The 17,894-nt window shown below is 46.2% G+C and overlaps 1 protein-coding gene across 1 annotated transcript in view; it reads left to right on the forward strand.

Moving 5' to 3' along the window:
* The window catches only part of Vps53 (VPS53 subunit of GARP complex), a 136,047-nt gene that overhangs the window by 87,264 nt on the left and 30,889 nt on the right, over positions 1-17,894 (forward strand). The window contains exons 13-17 of the mRNA XM_038327391.2: positions 3,277-3,371; positions 11,717-11,959; positions 13,119-13,266; positions 17,139-17,221; positions 17,674-17,752. Of these exons, the coding sequence (XP_038183319.1) occupies positions 3,277-3,371; positions 11,717-11,959; positions 13,119-13,266; positions 17,139-17,221; positions 17,674-17,752 (648 nt within the window). The remainder of the gene's footprint in view (positions 1-3,276; positions 3,372-11,716; positions 11,960-13,118; positions 13,267-17,138; positions 17,222-17,673; positions 17,753-17,894) is intronic.

Here is a 17,894-nt window from a genome sequence, read left to right on the forward strand (position 1 = left end):
AACAAAGACCTGAGTTCAGATCCCCAGCACCCATATAAAAGCGAGATGTTGTGTACACACCTTTAACTTCAGCACTGGGGGAACAAAGACAGTGGATCCAGAGGCCTTGCTGGCCACCCATTCTAGCTGAAATGACAAACTCAAGGTTCAGTGAGAGGTGACTCTCTCAGAAAGAAAGTAAGGTGGAGAGCAATAGAGGAATACGTCCGAAATCAAGCTCTGCCACCCGACACGCAGGTGAACACGTCCCCTCACTCAGGTGAACACGCTCCCTCACACAGGTGAACACGCCTCCCCACAGGTGAATACACCCCCTCACTCAGGTGAACATGCCCCCACATGCAGGTGAACATGCCCCCTCACACAGGTGAACACGCCCCCACAAGCAGGTGAACACACCCCCACACGCAGGTGAACACGCCCCCCCCACAGGCGGATATACCCCCACACGCAGGTGAACACACATAGAACAAAGGGGTGAGAATCCCCACAGCCTTCGTTCTTCATGGCGGGTCATCTGTGTTAAACTAGTGGAAGCCGAGAGCAGCGCCTGGCACCTGTGCTCTGAGGGGAGCAGCTATGGACTGGATACAGCCCCCTGCTTTCCCAGAGGCCCTCTCATCGTCCCGCCCAGGGCCCAGCATTGACAGTAGTATCCAGACGACAAGATACACAGGCACCTGGTGTGGGTTTGCCTAAAGAAGGGCCAGAATTGTGGGCAGGTGTGGTGGCATGTCCCTGTAATTTCAGTACTTAGGAGGCAGAGGACTTCTGGAAAACAGTGAGACTGTCTTAGAGAGCAAAACCAGAAGGGCAGTTTCTAGAAATCTGACCTCAAATTTTAAAACATGAAACTCATGGAAGGTGAAAGAAAGATGAAATTATAGGATGCATGTAAAGTTGACGTTTTTCTCTTTTTTTCTTTCTGTAGCCTTGGCTAGCCAAGAACTCAATAGAGATTCCTCTGCATCTGCCTCCCAAATGCTGGGATTAAAGGCATGAGCCATCACACCCAACATTTAATTTTTGTAGAAAATTACTCATTTTAAATGTTTGGGGGTTTTATTCTTTATTTTTTTTGTTTTTTGATTTTTAGACAGACGCTCTCTGTGTAGCCCTGCCTGGCTGAGCGCTTTTACTGTAGACCAGGATGACCTCGAACTCACAGAGATTCACCTGGGATTAAAGCCACTATATCAGCTAAAAGACTATTTAACCCATTAATTATGGTGATTTGTAAGGAACCAGATGCTAAAAAGAAGGTAGATGTATTTTTGTATATCACTGGATGGTAGCTTTCCCAGTATTTTGGCAGTTATTTTTAGTCTTAAAATGTTTTATTCCATTTTATTTATTTAGAGTGGAGGGAAAGGAGCACACACCTTGATGCTTGTCTGGAGGTCAGAGGACAGCTGTGACAGTTGGTTCTCTTCTTCCACCGTGTGGGTTCTACGGATCACACTCAAATTGTGAGGCTTGGTGCTAAGTATCCTGTCTGCTGAGCCCGCTCACTGGCCCCCTACTTTGTTTTTCTTGTTGTTGTAGTTTTTTTTTTTTGTTTTTTTTGTTTTTTTTTTTTTTTGAGACAGAGTCTCACTGTGTTGCCAGGGTTGTTCTCAAGTTGTGAGCTCAAACATTCTCTTGCCTCTGTCTCCCATGTAGCTAGAACTACAGGTGAGACAGGTATGAGCCACCACACCTAGCCTTTTTTAGTGCTCATTAAAATAGAAGCAGTTTAAGAGGGTAGGCTTACATAAAATATCCTTACACTAATCCTCATCGTCGTATTGATGGAAGGAGGGGCTTAGACGGCAGTATCAGTCTCACAAGTGTATGCCTATCTCTGAATTTAGTGTGATGTGTATACTATGCACTGTGTGTGTGTGTGTGTGTGTGTGTGTGTGTGTAGAGCTCCTCTGTATAGGTCTTCTGTTTTGTCTATTTTGTTTTTGTTTTAGTTTTTGGTTTTTCGAGACAGGGTTTCTCTGTAGCTTTGGAGCCTGTCCCGGAGCTAGCTCTTGTAGACCAGGCTGGCCTCAAACACACAAAGATCTGCCTGCCTCTGCCTCCCCAAGTGCTGGGATTAAAGGCGTGCACTACCAGCACTCAACTCTGTTTTGTTTTGTTTTGTTTTGTTTTTTTAACATACCAATGGAGTCATATCTCTAACCCCCCCCCCCCTTCTGGAATGGTGTCTAGTTACATAGCCCAGGCTGGCCTGAGACTTCAGCTCTGGAGCTCTGGAGTGCTGAGAGAGCAGGAGCACAGCACAGTGCCCGCTCAGGCTACTGTGCAGTGTCGTCCCTCATTAAGCTAGTTAATGGAGTGTGGCGTTAGAGCGCTGGCTGGTGTGCAGCACCTTTGGTTTGATCTCTGCAGAAAGGAGGAAAGGGCCTAAGAGTTCTGATCAGCAAGGGTGTTGCAGGCATGGCTTATGTTAAATTTGAACTCCACATCTTTGGCTGAGAGTCCTTTTGCTGACATTTGGCAGTAGACAGAGTAACACTTTTTTAAGGAGTAGAAAGTAACAGGGAGACTCTTATTTTTTAGGTACTTGGGAATGAATTAGGAAGAAAATATAGTTTTTAACCAACTGCTGCCTAGTAACCTGTTCGCCAGTGGTTTTCAATTATTAGTGTCCCCACCATAGTCTCCAGCCATGCTTTCCTAGACAAGACACCCCCAAGCCACAGCACTGTAAATGGTGAAGCTAGAAGGTAGAGAACAAGGTGGCAACCCCTCCTCGGCCTCCCGCTCCTCTCTTACATTATTTGTTAATGGAAGTCCAAAGTCCGGGGAGCTCTGCAGGAGGGGCCAGTCTGACTGCGTGCCTGGGGATGGCTGGCTGGTAGAGGAGCTCAGCACCTTGCTTTCCTGGGCTGTGTAGTAGTAGCAGGAAGACCACCGTGAAGGAAAGATGAGAAGGGGTCTAGCATGTAGGTGACTAGCAACAAGCAGAGACTACCAATACAAAGTGTTCTTTAAATTCAGCCCGGACTTAATATTTGAAAACATCATGATGATGAACTTCCAAATCAAAGATGCATGTAATATCAGAGTAGCAGTAAATCTTCTGGCACACTCAGCAAGTCAGAAATATGGACAAGAGCTGTGGTGGCTCCCTGGATGGTCATGGCATGATGCAGCCCTATGTCCACTGCTCCTATGAGCTAGGAGTGAACTCTGATGTTTTCTTTGAAATTGCTTAAAAACTTGCAGAGGTTGCTCAAACATGGGGTTCATGTTCATTCATATTTTTTCCTCCTCTCTTTCCAGCCAAAAAAGCCGAAAGCCCCAGACAATCCATTTCATGGCATTGTTTCCAAGTGTTTTGAGCCTCATCTCTACGTGTACATTGAGTCCCAGGACAAGTGAGTGACAAGCATTCTGCTGTTTTCTGTTTGTGTTTCTAGCCTCTGATCTTTTGGGTCCTACACAAGGACAGAGCTCATTAAGGATATTATATCTTCTGCTTGTAACTGTTTATTTTGCCTATAACTTGTTCCTTTGAGACAAGATATGTAGCCTTGACTAACTCATAGAGATATGCCTGCCTCTGCCTCCCAACTGCTGAGACTAAAGGTATGTGCCGCTACACTGGCTAGAATCACTGTTGGAGTCACTGCACAGCTGAGTTTGGAAAAGTTGGGTTTCTGGCATAGGGAAGGTTTTGAGGACACAGGCTAGACAGGGACAAGGTCTCAAAGGACACACATGTAAGGGGGACAAACTGCAGCTCAGACAGGAGAACACACACGGGAAACTGGCTACAACTGAGAAAGCCTTGTGTTTCTTCTCTGGGAAGGCCATTTGCCTTTATTCTCCTTTATCTTTCTTTTCTCTTTTCCTTTCTAATGCTCTGTTCTGGGTGAGCAACTCCTGTCTCCAGGCCTGTTTCAGGATGAACAGTAAGAATAGAAGAATGTTGAGTGGATCATTACAGGGCACACCATATCCACATACTTGATCTTGCAGGCACCAGCCAAACCCCTTACCTTTTTTTCTATCCAGAATATACACTTGGTGAAAGACCTTCCTTGTTAACAAAAAGTAAGTCACTCCACACCAAGGAAACAAAGCTGCTTTGAGCGGCTGGGCTTCCATGCCTGCTGTTGGGCTGTGTCCTCCAGGCTCACAGAGGGTACTAGTTACTATTGCTCCTGTGTGTGTGTGTGTGTGTCTGTGTCTATCTGTGTGTGTCTATGTGTTGGTGTCATTTCTCAGGAGATGTCACCTCATTTTTTGAGGCAAGGTCTCTCACACTGACCTGGGACATAAGCAAGTTGACTTGGCAGTGACCCTAAGGTTCTCTTGTCTCTGCCTCTCCAGTGCTGGGATTATACATGTATGCTACCACACCTGGATTTTTTTTTTTTTAAATATAGATTCAAGGGCTCAAGCTCAGGTCCTCATGCTTGTATGATAAGCACTTTATTAACTTAGCTGTCTCTTTAGCCATCAACCCATATGTCTATAATTCTTTTTTCAAAGAGATCTGAAAGCTATCAGCCCAGAGCTTGCAGGTCTAAAGAGTCACTTTTCTCTCTTACAGTTCTGTTGTCTATTGCATCTACTTGATTTGTCAAATCTGATCGTTTGCCAGGCCTCCTTCCTCAGGGCCTCTTGGTCTCTGAAAGGCCCAGCACTGGCTGCTGGGCTGGCATAGTCCCTCATAGGATGTTTTCAGGCCCTAGGGGAGCAGGAGCCTCTGGGGTAGGGCTGCAGAGTCTGACTGCAGTTACACAGTAACACAGAGCAGGGCCTTGAAGCAGAAGAGAGTGAAGAGCTCCATCTCCTCTCCTGTCAGAGCAGTCAGACAAGATGCCTGTCGTGGTTATTAGCCTTTGACAAGCCATAGATCCTTTCAAGAATCCTGGAGACACGGGTTTATAATCTCAACTACTCTGAGGGCAGGGAGATAGCAAATTCAAGGCCTGTCTAGGCTACAGAATGAGTTCCCATCCGGCCAGGACAACTTAATGAGACCTTGCCTCAAAAATACAATGTAAAAAAAGGCTGTGTATATAGCTCAGTGGTGGAGTACTTTCAACATGTATAAGGCTCTGGTTCAATTCCCATTATCACAAATAAGTAAACAGACAAATGGTAAACCATAGATAGACTTCTTATAAAAATTTAGTTATACATACATGATAATTTTGAGTATGATTTCAAAGGACTTTAGGAAACCATTTTTTCCTTTGTCAGAGGATCTGCCACATGGCTCGTTTACCTCAGTACAGTGTATCCTACTTCCTCAGTGTCTTGCTGGCAAATCCTGCCTCTTTTTTTTCCCAGAGTTCCTATCTCTGTCTGGAAGTCCCACCTGTCCTTTCCTGCCTAGCTATTATTGGCCATTCAGCTCATGATTAACCAGTCAGAAGGTGCCTAGGCAGGTGAGGTGGAACAGTGACGTGTCTTCGCAGCGTGGTCAGATGCCCACAGCATGCATGGGTCTTTTGAGACCGCTAGGTTTTCAAAGTATATAGGTTGGTCACTCATCGGAGTGTCCAGTTTCCTGTGTTTTGATGTCTCGCTGCCGCTGTGTGCAGAAAGCTGCTATATTGTTCACCATTTGGAGAAGGGGCTGATCATGTTTACTTGCCCCATAACTTGTTACTCATTTTAGTACTTGGTATTGATGTTATTCTCCAGGCTTACATACTTATACAAAATATAAGTGATACATGGGCTGAGAGAAGGCAGCACATGCCCTCAGCCCCAGTGCCAGGGAGGCAGAAGAAGGTGGGTCTCTGTGGGTTCCAGGTCAGCCTGGGCCACGATCCTGCCTCAAAAGAAAAACAAAAGCAACATTAAAACTATCAATGGCCCCTTCATATTTCTCCCTTAGCTGATCTAACTGCTCATTAATAACTCTTGCCTGAGGTCTTTTATTACTAGGTTGGTTTCAAATAGTGATGTTTTAACTTCTTCTAAATTTGTCAATATTCTTGTTTTGTTTTTGTTTTGTTTCTTTGGGTTTTTTTTTTTTTTTTTTTTTTTTTTTTTTTTTTTTTTTTTGAGACAGGTTTTCTCTGTGCAGCCTTAGCTGTCCTGGGACTTGCTCTGTGGGACAAGACTAGCCTTGAACTCACAGAGCCCCACCTGCCTTTGCTTCCTAAGTGCTAGGATTAAAGGTGTGCGCCTTCACCTCTCAGCTGGTATTCTACTTTAATTAAAATTTTTTACTTCTTTTTTTTCTTCCCTAAGGCAGGGCCTCCCCGGCCTCAGACTTACAGATCTGTCTGCCCCTTGTCTTCTGAGTACTGGGATAAAAGGAGTATAAGGAGTATGCCACCATGCAGGCAAAAGCTTTTTTTTTATCCAGATTTTATATGTCATAAAGTTTATATATATAAATTTTATATATGTCATAAATTTTGTGTGTGTGTAGGAGAGAGAGAGAGAGAGAGAGAGAGAGAGAGAGAGAGAATATATAAACATGGCTCACAAATTCTGATTTTATTCAATGTATTATCTCCCACCCGTTTTTTTTATATTATATATATTTCCCATGTTTCATACCCTACACTCTCTTTAATACTAATGTCTTACATAGCCATAGCAAAGTTATCAAAACTAGCATGTGATGTGTGTGATGGCAGGTTCTTATGATCCATCACTCAGGTGCCAAGACATGAGGATCATAAGTTCCAGGCAGCCTGGGCTACATGGCAAAGTCCTGTCTCAAAACCTAAACAACAAAATCTGGAAGTTAAAAGTCGGTACAGTACTATTACCAGTCTCCAGACCTTACTTGGCTCATGCCAGTTTTCCCACTATTGCCCTTTTTCTCTGTAGGATTTGTTATTTTAATGCTCAGGTTACCTGTGATAGGACCGGTGTGAGCCTCTTGAACTGGCCCTTCATCTTTTTATGTGCCGCTGTCATTTCCTGAGCATGCCCCTTTCTTTCTGGCACAGTAAAATGCACCAGGCTTATCTTGTGTTCCAAGTCCAGCCGTGGGGTTATGCTTGCAACCAGGCTCCCCATTTCCTCTGTGTGGAGCTACTACAGACACCAAGCTCCAGTGTGACTGCGCTGAGTGCTACGGGTGCCATTGCTCGCAGGCACTCATCTGAGTCTGTATGAACATTTATGCATCCACACACTAAAGCCTGTGTGTTCATGCCAACAGCTCCGTTCTAACCTAACCCCACAGGAGCTCCTGTGCTGATAGCTGCCTTCAATAACAGTTGTGAAAATATGCTTGGCTCCTGGCATCCTTGCTACATTTACTAGTGTCCTCCATTTCTTCATATATGGCTCATTTCTCAGTTTCCTTTCAAGCCCACTGCCCACCCCAGAGCCAAGTCCATAGCCCCAGGCCAAGAGAAGTGAGAGGGTGCTTGTTAGTGGGTGCAGCCCTGAGAGCACATGTGCTGAATCTGTGGGGCTCCTGGGCCACCTCCCCCCAGTGCTACTGCTATGTTGCTTTCCAGTCTGACTTCCTATTTCTGGTGCTCACTGCAGATCCATCAGCAGTACCATGCTAAGCCCAGTCTGCCATGAATGATTGTTTCTCCTCCATTGGCTTAATCCTTCTCACACTGATGCCACCCTGCAATATGCTTTACTCCTCATGCGTTTTTAACTTAATCAGCCGTACTTCCAACAGTGTGGCATGTGAAACCTGCAAATGCTCACCCAGTTCTTGGGGACAAAGCTCAAGCTGCAGAGAAGAGACAGGAAGAAACCACATGTCCTTCTCTCAGCTTCTCTCAGCTAGGGAGTCAGGAATAGCAGTATGGCATGTATCTGTACAGTGCTCCAGGGTCCAGAGGTCAAAGCGTGGGGTAGTAAAACATCAGAAGTCAAGACAGCGCCAATAAATCTATGACCTTTGGCAAAGGCACTAACCTTGGTTTCTTCACCTTTAAAACAATGATAATAACATCTCCAATTTAAAGCTTTTGGGAGGAATAAATGAGATTGTATTTATAACACATTTTATAAGGAGAAAAAGACCAAAAAGAAAAGAGGACAAAAAGTGTGTGTTATGCAGCATTAAAGATACGAGGGATAGCTGGGCGGTGGTGGCGCACGCCTTTAATCCCAGCACTCGGGAGGCAGAGGCAGATCTCTGAGTTCGAGGCCAGCCTGGTCTACAAGAGCTAGTTCCAGGACAGGCTCTAGAAACTACAGGGAAACCCTGTCTCGAAAAACCAAAAAAAAAAAAAAAAAAAGGATACGAGGGCTAGAGAGTTGGCTCAGCAGTTATGTATTGGCTACACTCACATGGGGGCTTACAACATCTATAACGATAATCCCAGGGGGTCCAGCACCCTCTTCTGGCCTTTTCAGGTACTGCATGCACATGCTGCACAGACATACATGCAGGCACTCATTCACATAAAATGAATAAAATCTCAAAAAAAGATAAATCTCTGAAGGGATTGCAGTGAGAATTCAGAGGAATGTTGCTGCCATACTCAAGGTTAGACATTTTTTTCTTTGTATGTTCACCCTCAGCCAAGTTCTTTCTTTCCTTTGTGTCTTCTCCCTGACGTGTTGTCTGTATTCTTTTGTTTATGGCTTCTGGGGAGAATCTCATGTAGCCCAGGCTGGCCTCACCTTGTGTAGCTGAGAATGACCTCCCAGTCTCTCTGGTTCTGTGTCTCACCTCTGACTGCATGCTCTTGTTCTCTCCCTGAACCTGCTGCACTCTTTCTCTGCAGCCTACTCTGACAGCATTTTCTCACTGTCTTGAAATGTGAATATTCTAAGCATTCAGGGATTCTCAGCTCTCCATAGCCTCCTGATCAGAACTTGATCATTTGTAAACTCTTCCTTGATTGTACTTACTTTGGGGTTAAAAAAAAAGATTCCCTTTGGTTCCAGTGCAACAAATCCGTTTCTCCATTAATTCTGCACAAAGATTTTGCCAAAATGTCTGGAAGCAGTGATAACCTTTTGAAGTTAAATTTATTTGTATCTTACTCTTACAGCCATTGAGCCTTGCACACAGTGAGTGTGTGGTTAGTATTTGGTTGGGCAGCGATCCCACAGGTTCCCGCTGGGGCACCGTCTACTCCTCCTCTGCAACATTCATTATCTTGTGTCTTACATGGCATAGATGCACGTGATGCAGAGGATGTAGAAGAGAGCACAGGGAAGCGTCCTCACCAGGCTCCTTTCTCATCTGCAATGGAGAACAATGTCAAAAGCAACTTGGTAGATCTTTAGAGGGTTTTTGTGAACAATTTCTCCATGCTGTATGGTCATAATCAACTGTGATCTTACTTATCAGGTTGACTCTGAAATAAGAAGTGGGTGTGGATGGTTATGGTGCTAAGGGACGATGAGCAATTACAGTACATCTCTGCAGAGTTCCACCTGCCGCAGTCAGCAGCATCTGTGTGCAGATTAGACTCCTCAGCAGACTCTAGTGCATTCTTACCTATATTTTACCTCCTCCTCCACCGCCCCAACCCCTGTCCATCTCTGCTTCAAAAGTGGAGGATGATCAACTAAGCATGCATTAAGTACCGACATGAAGGTTAGCCTGACACACCAGCCTGCACAGAAGGCTGAGGGCGCTTGAACTAATAGACCCCCAAAGGGAAACCCAGTAGTGGACATAGAGGTTGAGGCCTTCCTGCTATAAAACAGTTGCTGTCTCTCCACCAGGTGCCTGGAGTACTGTGCCCAGCACTGTGCACCAGAGTAGGCAAAGCTTGGCACATCACACACCACGATAAAGTGTTAACTCAAATGCCAACACCAGGTGCTGTCACACATACATGTCATTCCAGCCCTGGGGAGACTGAGGCAAGATGTTCACAAGTTTCAACTCTACCTGGAAAAAAAACTAGTAAGATCCAGTTGTATAGCACACACTATATTCAACACTCAGGAGGCTAGTACAAAAAGAAAGTCGTAAGTTCAAAGTCAGACTGGGCTATAGAGTAGACCTCATCTCACAGTAGGTGGATAAACCAAAAACAAATCATGTAGCAGTGAGTGGCTGGTGATGACAGTTCCAGTTGAGGGAGCAGGTATTAGTTTGAGTTGTGCAGTGAAGCCTGGGACTAGGAATCAAGAGGAAGGTGCTTTGGCCAGGAGGCGACAGGTAAAAGCCGAGCAAAGGGGCCACAAAGTGACTGGCCTAGGCACCTGGCTGGCACAGAGGCCTGCCCTGCAGGAGAGTTGTGAAGGTCCATGGGAAAGCAGAGCAAGAAGAGTTTGTGCAGAATGGGGGAGGTGGCCAGGACATTTCTCAAGGTCAACAAAAGAGGCCCTTCTTTCTGTAGGCAGAGACCTAGCCTGGGTGAAGCAGCCACATCTGGATGTCATAAACTTCGACTAACAAAAGCATTGGAGTAAATGTCAATTGTTTCCTATCCCTGCTAATCAATGCTGTGTGTGGTTCTTGCCTTTTTCTTCTTATTGTATAAATATAGTTTTAAAACACAGCTGGATTCTTATAGCCTTAGCCAGCAAGTTAACAAGGTGCTGCATGTCAAGAATGGGGCCTCCCATTGTTCACACAGCACAGCTGTGCAGAGGACAGTGATTATGGCCCTGCTAGATTCCAGCTCCTGATGACTCAGGGTGACTGGGGCAAATTGAGGGATGTTTGCCTGGGAAAGTGGAGACAGATCACAGCCACCACCACCACCATGACCAGGCCTAGAGCTGTTCCCAGCCACTCTTATTCAAGATATTTTTGCGTCTCTGATTCTGGAAGTTATAAGAAAAAAACTGTTCTTCTTAAGGAAGGCATTTGGTCTTTAAATAGCATCCTCTTTATTCAGGCATTTGTCCTTGGGCACATTTAGGTTCACAAACTCACTAAATTTATTAGAATTTATGAGATTATCAAGGTTTCTCTCTATATGATAAACATATGAAGTATTAGCCTTTATATCAGTAATTGTGTAAAGTATGAAAGGAAATAACATTATATTAAAAAATAAATAAGTTCAAACAGCCTGATAAATGCTAAGTTTCTCACATAGAAAGGATTTTTTCTCAAAAGACTAAAAACAACTCTGAGTGAGATCATGCTTTTCTTCTCACTTTTCTTGCTATTGTGAGAAGATATTTAGCAAGAAACACCTTAGGAAGGAAGGACTTGCTTGGACTCAAGGATTCCAGGGACTTCCAACCATCATGGCAGGCAATGCCCACATCTTTGCTGCCATCAGAACCTTTGTAGAGGCTTGGGTCCAGGCTGCTGGGGTTTGTGTCCTGGTTCCCCGGCTTGTCTTGGACAAGGTGTTTAACTTTTCTGCACCTGGCTTTGGGAGAAAGGGGAATATAAAATTAGTGCCTCCGAAGGTTACTGTTGGAAACTTGATTATTTGATATTAACATGACATGATTATAAAGCACAGCCATGACTGCTGGGCCACCACAGTGTTTAGGAAGTGGTCACTGTCGTTAGTGTTTAGGGCTGTGGAGTGGGAAAGGGCCGCTGGTGCTCAGCATTCTGGGGTGGACAGTGTCGTGTCGGTTTTCTCACCTAGAGGAGCAGGAGTGCTCTGTCTCAGGGGCCCTGGGGTCAGACATGCTGATGAGATGCCTTGGAACAAAGCAGAGTACAAATGTCAGACATTATTGCTGCCATTTTTTTAAGCAGGGAGGTGAGTAACGACATAATAAAATGCACCCACTTGTAAGTGTGGGTAGCACTTGTGGGAAGTGCTTATGTCCACTGCAGACAGCACCCTGCCTGATCTCTCCATGTGAAACAGCATTTCTGCTCTTTCAGAAACCTCAGCGAGCTGATAGACCGGTTTGTGACAGATTTCAAAGCCCAGGGCCCACCGAAACCGAACACTGACGAAGGGGGTGCTGTACTCCCCAGTTGTGCTGACCTCTTTGTCTACTACAAGAAGTGCATGGTGCAGTGCTCACAGCTCAGCACAGGCGAGCCCATGATCGCCCTGACTACCATATTCCAGAAGTACCTCCGAGAATACGCCTGGAAGATCCTCTCTGGCAATCTGCCTAAGTGAGTCCTTTTCCCTCACTCTCAGCAGGAAAGCGAGACTCTAACATCCCTTAATAAGGGAGTCTTTAAGGAAAGCCACTCTGGGCTTGTTTACTGAGCCACTTAGAATGTCGAGGAGGAAAACACTCCTTCTGGGCTCCCGGGGGCCTGACGCACTGCTGTCTTCTTTAATGGCAATCCACAGCTGACCATGACTGTCAGCAGGCGTGTTCCCTGTCCACCAGCGAAGGTCACAGTGCATCACTGAGTTGGGCCTATTATACGTATGCACACAGTGCACATGGGCTCAACACAGAAAGGATGTTACTCAATAGAGAGGAGTGTCGCCCCAGCCTGTTCAGTGTGTCCATGCCTTAAGTTCCAGATAGATAAACCCCCCACCCATTATCTTTCACAGCCTCTGATGCTGTGTGCAGTCTTATGTTTAAAGATGGGGATGGATTGGGGCTGAGGAGAAGGCTGAATGGGTAAAGTGTCTCCTTCACAAGCATGAGGACCTGAGTTCAGATCCCCAGGACGCACATGCTGGATGTGACAACACTCACTTGTAATCATTAAACTAGGAGGCAGAGACAAGAGGAGTCCAGGGCCTCAACGGCAGCCAGTCAGGCCAACTCTGGCAAGCTCCAAGTTTAATGAGAGATCGTATCTCAAAAACAAGATACAGAACGATAGAGGAGGACACCCACTGTCCACCTGTGCTCCCAGCCAGTGTGCACGGGCACACGTGTGTACTGTCCAACTGTCTTCCTCTGCTTGTTCACGTATGAGCTGCTCCACATGTACACATCTCACCTGAGAAAGATGGGTGGGGAAGCAGCTTTTATGCTGCAGATGCCCCACCCCCCATGTGAGAGCTGCACTCAGGGAATCTCCACAAGGCGCTAGGCTGAACAGCCTCCTTGGTGAGAATGGGGCCATCCCAGGTGAGGACTGCTCACCACCGCCTTTCTCTTGGCGTGTCTCTTCCTGTTCCTGTGGGTGAGAGGGTCTAACCGATGACAGTCAAGGTAAGGGCTGGAGCAGAGGGGCCCATTGTATGTTGATTTATTTGTACTGTAGCCAGCCTTCCCTCCCCTTTCTTCTTTGTCATAAAATACACAGCTTCAGGAAGTAAATTAGCGTCTGCAGCCTGACTAGTTCCTGTCCTTTTTCTCAGGACCAGCAGCAGCAGCGGGGGGCTGACCATCAGCAGCCTCCTCAAAGAGAAGGAGGGCTCTGAAGTGGCCAGGTTCACTCTGGAGGAGCTGTGCCTCATCTGCAGCATCCTCAGCACAGCCGAGTACTGTCTGGCCACCACCCAGCAGGTGAGCCCCCAGCTGAGCAGGCTGCCTTCCTGGAGTTCTCAGCTAGACCTGGAATAGGCCGAGAGCGCCACTAAGCTCCACTGAATTGACCTGCAGCAGGCCAGTTGGCCTCACAGGAAGAAACTTACCATGTAGTCAGAGATGCCCCAGCAGCCATCTAGTAGAAGTATGGTAAGCTACCAGCCAGGCAGGACCTCTTAAAAGTAGGTCAGTAGTGCATTGTCCATAATGAGAAGAGCAGCGATAAACTCCTTTGGTGGGTGAGTTTCCCAGTGGCTCCATGCCATTCTTAGCATGTTAATAAGCAAAGTCCTTCAGGATTCTATGTGTCTCCTGACATTTTCTAGCGTTCTCTGTCCACCAAAACAACCATTGTTTGAGATGTAGCCTGTGAGGCGGAAAGGGTGGGGCCTCTGCTGGAGCTGCTGGAGGCTGTTCACCAACCAGCTTGCAGGAGGAGGAGCAACTGGCCACTCAGCCTGCCACAGGATTGGAGGCTCTTTTCCCCCCATTTGGCAGGGGGGGGGCCCTGAGGCTAAGAGCAAGAAAGTGGCCATGGAGAGAGAGCCCTGCTCTTCCTGATGTTGATGCTTATTCCCTAAGCGTTTAAGAAGTCAGTCACAAGGGACAGTTCAGACATGACAGCTTGGACCCCTATGTGCCAGGGTGTGAACACAGGAAGTGTCCAGCGGCTTCCTTGAGGGTCAGAAAACTGGGCCCAGATGCCAAGACCAAGGCTGTAATAGCACGCTCTGCTTTGGGGCATGGTCACGTAGACATACTTGAAGACCACTTTGGCCTTGGAGCCAGAAGTACATGCATGTGCACGCGCACACACACACACACACCCTTCATGCCGAACATAGGCTTTTAAAGTGTGTGAGAAAGACATACAATAATATGTCTCTTTGATTGAGACAGGGTCTCAGTATGTAGACCAGGCTGGTCTAGAACTCAGAGAGACCCATCTGCCTTTGCTTCCCAGTGCTGGGATTAAAGGCATGTGCCACCATGCCAGACTTTTAATACAGAATCTTAAAAGTAAAGTGACCAAAGTAGCATAAAACAAAACACTGCACTTAGAACTCCTTTAAAACCTGGCCCACATTCTCAGCTGTGTCTGTCTCACTTTCTTCTTAAGCACTTTGCTTAAAATATGTAATAAAAATCTCTTCATAAGCACACACACACCAAACCGGCAGCTTGAGTTATTTTATAAACATAGTTTTGTATGCAGTTAACTTAGTTCACTTGTACATCCTCTTGTTAGTGTTAGTGTCTTAGCATTCTCCTGTTACTAAACTATTTTTATTATTATTACTTATGGTTATATAATATTCCATTAAAGGATTAGTAGATATTTAATAATAGCCTTGGTATTTATTTATACTGCTTTAAAGTTTTGCTTCTTTAAATAATCTTACAAACTCATCTTTCTGAATATAGCATCTTACAAGTTTTATATTGCGTTTCTAGAACAGATTCTTAGGTATTTTAGAAGTATGAATAAATCAAAGAACATTTAGCCATTTTTTTAATTTAATGAAAATCATCTTACTGATTATAAAAGTGTATGCATTCTTAGTCACCTATGAGAAGTCTGAATGACGCGTTCCTTTAGAAGAAACAGAGATTCCTGGAGAAGTGATTAGTTCCAGGGTGAGGGGATAGGGTGGCTAGGGATGCAACACAGTTGATCCAGGCCTTGCCTAGCATGTGTGCAGCTCTGGCTTTCATCCCTAGCTCCACATAAACCGGGTGTGGTGGTGCACACTTGAACTGAAATCCCTGTCTTTGGGAGTGGAAGAGGAGAAGCAGAAGTTCAGGGTCTCCCCGAGCTTCAAGCACACTTCACTAGACACTTCCCATAGCAGGCACGGCCACGGGTCATGGCACAGTGAGGACAGGCATCTGTCTCTCAGGAGACTCAGACTGATGGAAAGCAGAAAGGAAGCAGGCAAGCCAGGGTTTCTCTGCCGTTTTGTGTTAAGTGGGGAGAAGAAGAAGCAGATGCCAAGAGAGGAGTTGGAAGGGCACGGAAATGGGGGTCTGGTCAGGAGGACGAGCAGGGGCATTTTAGAGGGAGGATTATGGAGTGTGAAGGTCCTGAGAGACAAAGACCCTGAAACTGCAAATGCCGGAGGCAAGGCAGGAGTTGCAAGGTGAAACCAGAAAGGTAGACATGACCCGTGTTGTGCTTAAAGTTAGCATTTATCTTTAATGAAATGGTAGAGGCCACTGGAGCATGCAGATGCTGTCTCATCCTCCATCGTAGGTGTCCGTGTAGACTGCTCCCTGGTTTCCAGTAATAAAAACCCCTCTGGATAGAACTTTACAGATACAGGATCTGACCCTTTGAGTTCTTTGAATGGCCCCTCACCCCTTTAAATGAGGAGGAGCCTGGCACAAAGCAGGCTTCCGTAAGTAGTGGTGGAATTAACGCTGCCTAGAGTCCTTGCATAGCTCTGTACATTATTCTCACAATTTAAAAAAAAATACATTTCTAAATGAAATTACCAGATGCAGTTTATAAATTGCCTTCTAAAAAGGTTACCCTCAGGGCTGGAGAGTTGGCTCAGAGGTTAAGAGCATTGCCTGCTCTTCCAAAGGTCCTGAGTTCAATTCCCAGCAACCACATGGTGGCTCACAACCATCTGTAATGGGGTCTGGTGTCCTCTTCTGGCCTTCAGGCATACACACAGAAAGAATATTGTATATATAATAAATAAATAAATATTTTTAAAAAAAGGTTACCCTCATTTGCACACATTTTAAGAATACTTTTGTTTTTAAGTTTTTTAATACGTGTGTGTGTGTGTGTGTGTGTGTGTGTGTGTGTGCGCGCACGCCTATGTGATTTATGTGCAGCACATTCATTCAGTGCCCATGAAGGTCAGAAGAGGGTGATGGATTCCCTTAAGCCATAGTTACAGGCTGTGGTGAGCCACCATGCAGGTGCTGGGAACTGAACCATCTCTCCAGTCCTCTAAGAGCACCTACATTTTAAAGTAGCGTGTTCATCTTCTTAGACTGAATGTGATTGATTTATCAGTTCCCAGAGCATGTTTAGGTCCTCCCAGGCCCTGGCCAATTGTCTTTTTCTCCAAGACTCAGGAGTATGTCAGCGATCCTGCCCTGAGCCCTAAGCTGACCAAGGTGAAGATGTATTTCCAGTCCACCGCTTGAGACATCTGGCACCTTGGCAAGCTAGTGACCACAGAAACACTTGGCAAAGGTCCGCTGATTTTACTGTCACTCAGAGTAGAAGTTCCCGAGACTAGTGAGTGAGACTAAGGCTCATGGGGCACTCAGGGAAACCATACTTGTTATGTCTCACAGATACAACAAAGGCAGGAGAGGTGATTGCGGTCTGGCACCATGGGGAGGAGCCCAGTGCTCCTGGCTGTGAGTCATGAGCAGAGGCTCCTTGCATGCCAGCAGCCGGGAAGCAGGGCTTTCCTGTAACTTTGCAAAGCCCTCCTTCTCCCAGCTCCTGAGATCTAGACTCCATCTCATAAAGGCGTCACAGCCTCCAGAATAGCACCACCACTAGGAGCGAACACTCCAAGCAGGAGCCCGTGGAGGACGAACCACATGATCTATTGCTTTGTGGTTAGAAGTAAGCCCAGTGTGCTGCCAAAGGGGCTGGGTCCTCCGAAGCTGATTTTGGCCCTACCACTGTTGGGTGGGCTACTGCAGTCCACGTCTGTGAAGTGAGGGTGGTGGGACTTCCCTCACATCCTGATGAGAAGGAAACGTGTCTCATGTTGTGTCTGGACCTGTCTGGCTCATCCCCTTTGAGCCTCAGTTAGTGTATGGAACACCTTAGGGTAATCATTAAACATGCTTCCGCTTTATCCCTTTCCTAACAGCTAGAAGAAAAACTCAAAGAAAAAGTGGATGTGAGTCTGACTGAACGAATTAATCTCACTGGAGAAATGGACACATTCAGCACGTACGTACCTTCCAGGCGCTTACTCCAGGCCAACCTTCCTTTTCCACAGGCTGTGTGTGCCTTAGTCCCTACAGAATCTAAGCATTCCCCAGGCATTCTCTACCAGCCGTGAGGAGCAGTACCCTGATCTCCCTCCTCTTCCTCCTCCTCCTCATTCTACTTAAATAAGTTTTCAACACAGATGCTTTTGGAGGAGTCCTCAAAGATACTCTAGGGTTAGCAATTATGGGAGTAGCCATGGAAGTTTGGGTCCTAACTGGATAAGACACACACAAATAAGAACAGGACATGAACAGCCAGTTCTTCCTCCATTGTCAGTGATTAAAACCCAAGATTTCATAAAGAAATGACAAATTTTAATTTTGCACATAAGCCAAAAGCACCTGAAGAGGCCCATAGCCTCACCCTGTCCCTTTCTGGAGCAGTGACCGCAGGCGTCTGTCTCTTTGCAGTGTCATCTCCAGCAGCATCCAGCTGTTGGTTCAGGATCTGGACGCAGCCTGCGATCCTGCCCTGATTGCCATGAGCAAGGTGAGGTCGTAGGAGCTGGCCTCCCACCAGAGTGACTGATGTGCCTTTCCTTATGTGTTTCCGACCCTGCTTAGTGTCAGCTGAGGGGACGGGGGGGGGGGGGGGAGACCTGGACCTCCCAGAGTTCCCGCTAGGCACCTGG

Source organism: Arvicola amphibius, chromosome 4 (genome assembly GCF_903992535.2).
Source record: "Arvicola amphibius chromosome 4, mArvAmp1.2, whole genome shotgun sequence".
In the NCBI taxonomy this organism is placed as follows: domain Eukaryota; kingdom Metazoa; phylum Chordata; class Mammalia; order Rodentia; family Cricetidae; genus Arvicola; species Arvicola amphibius.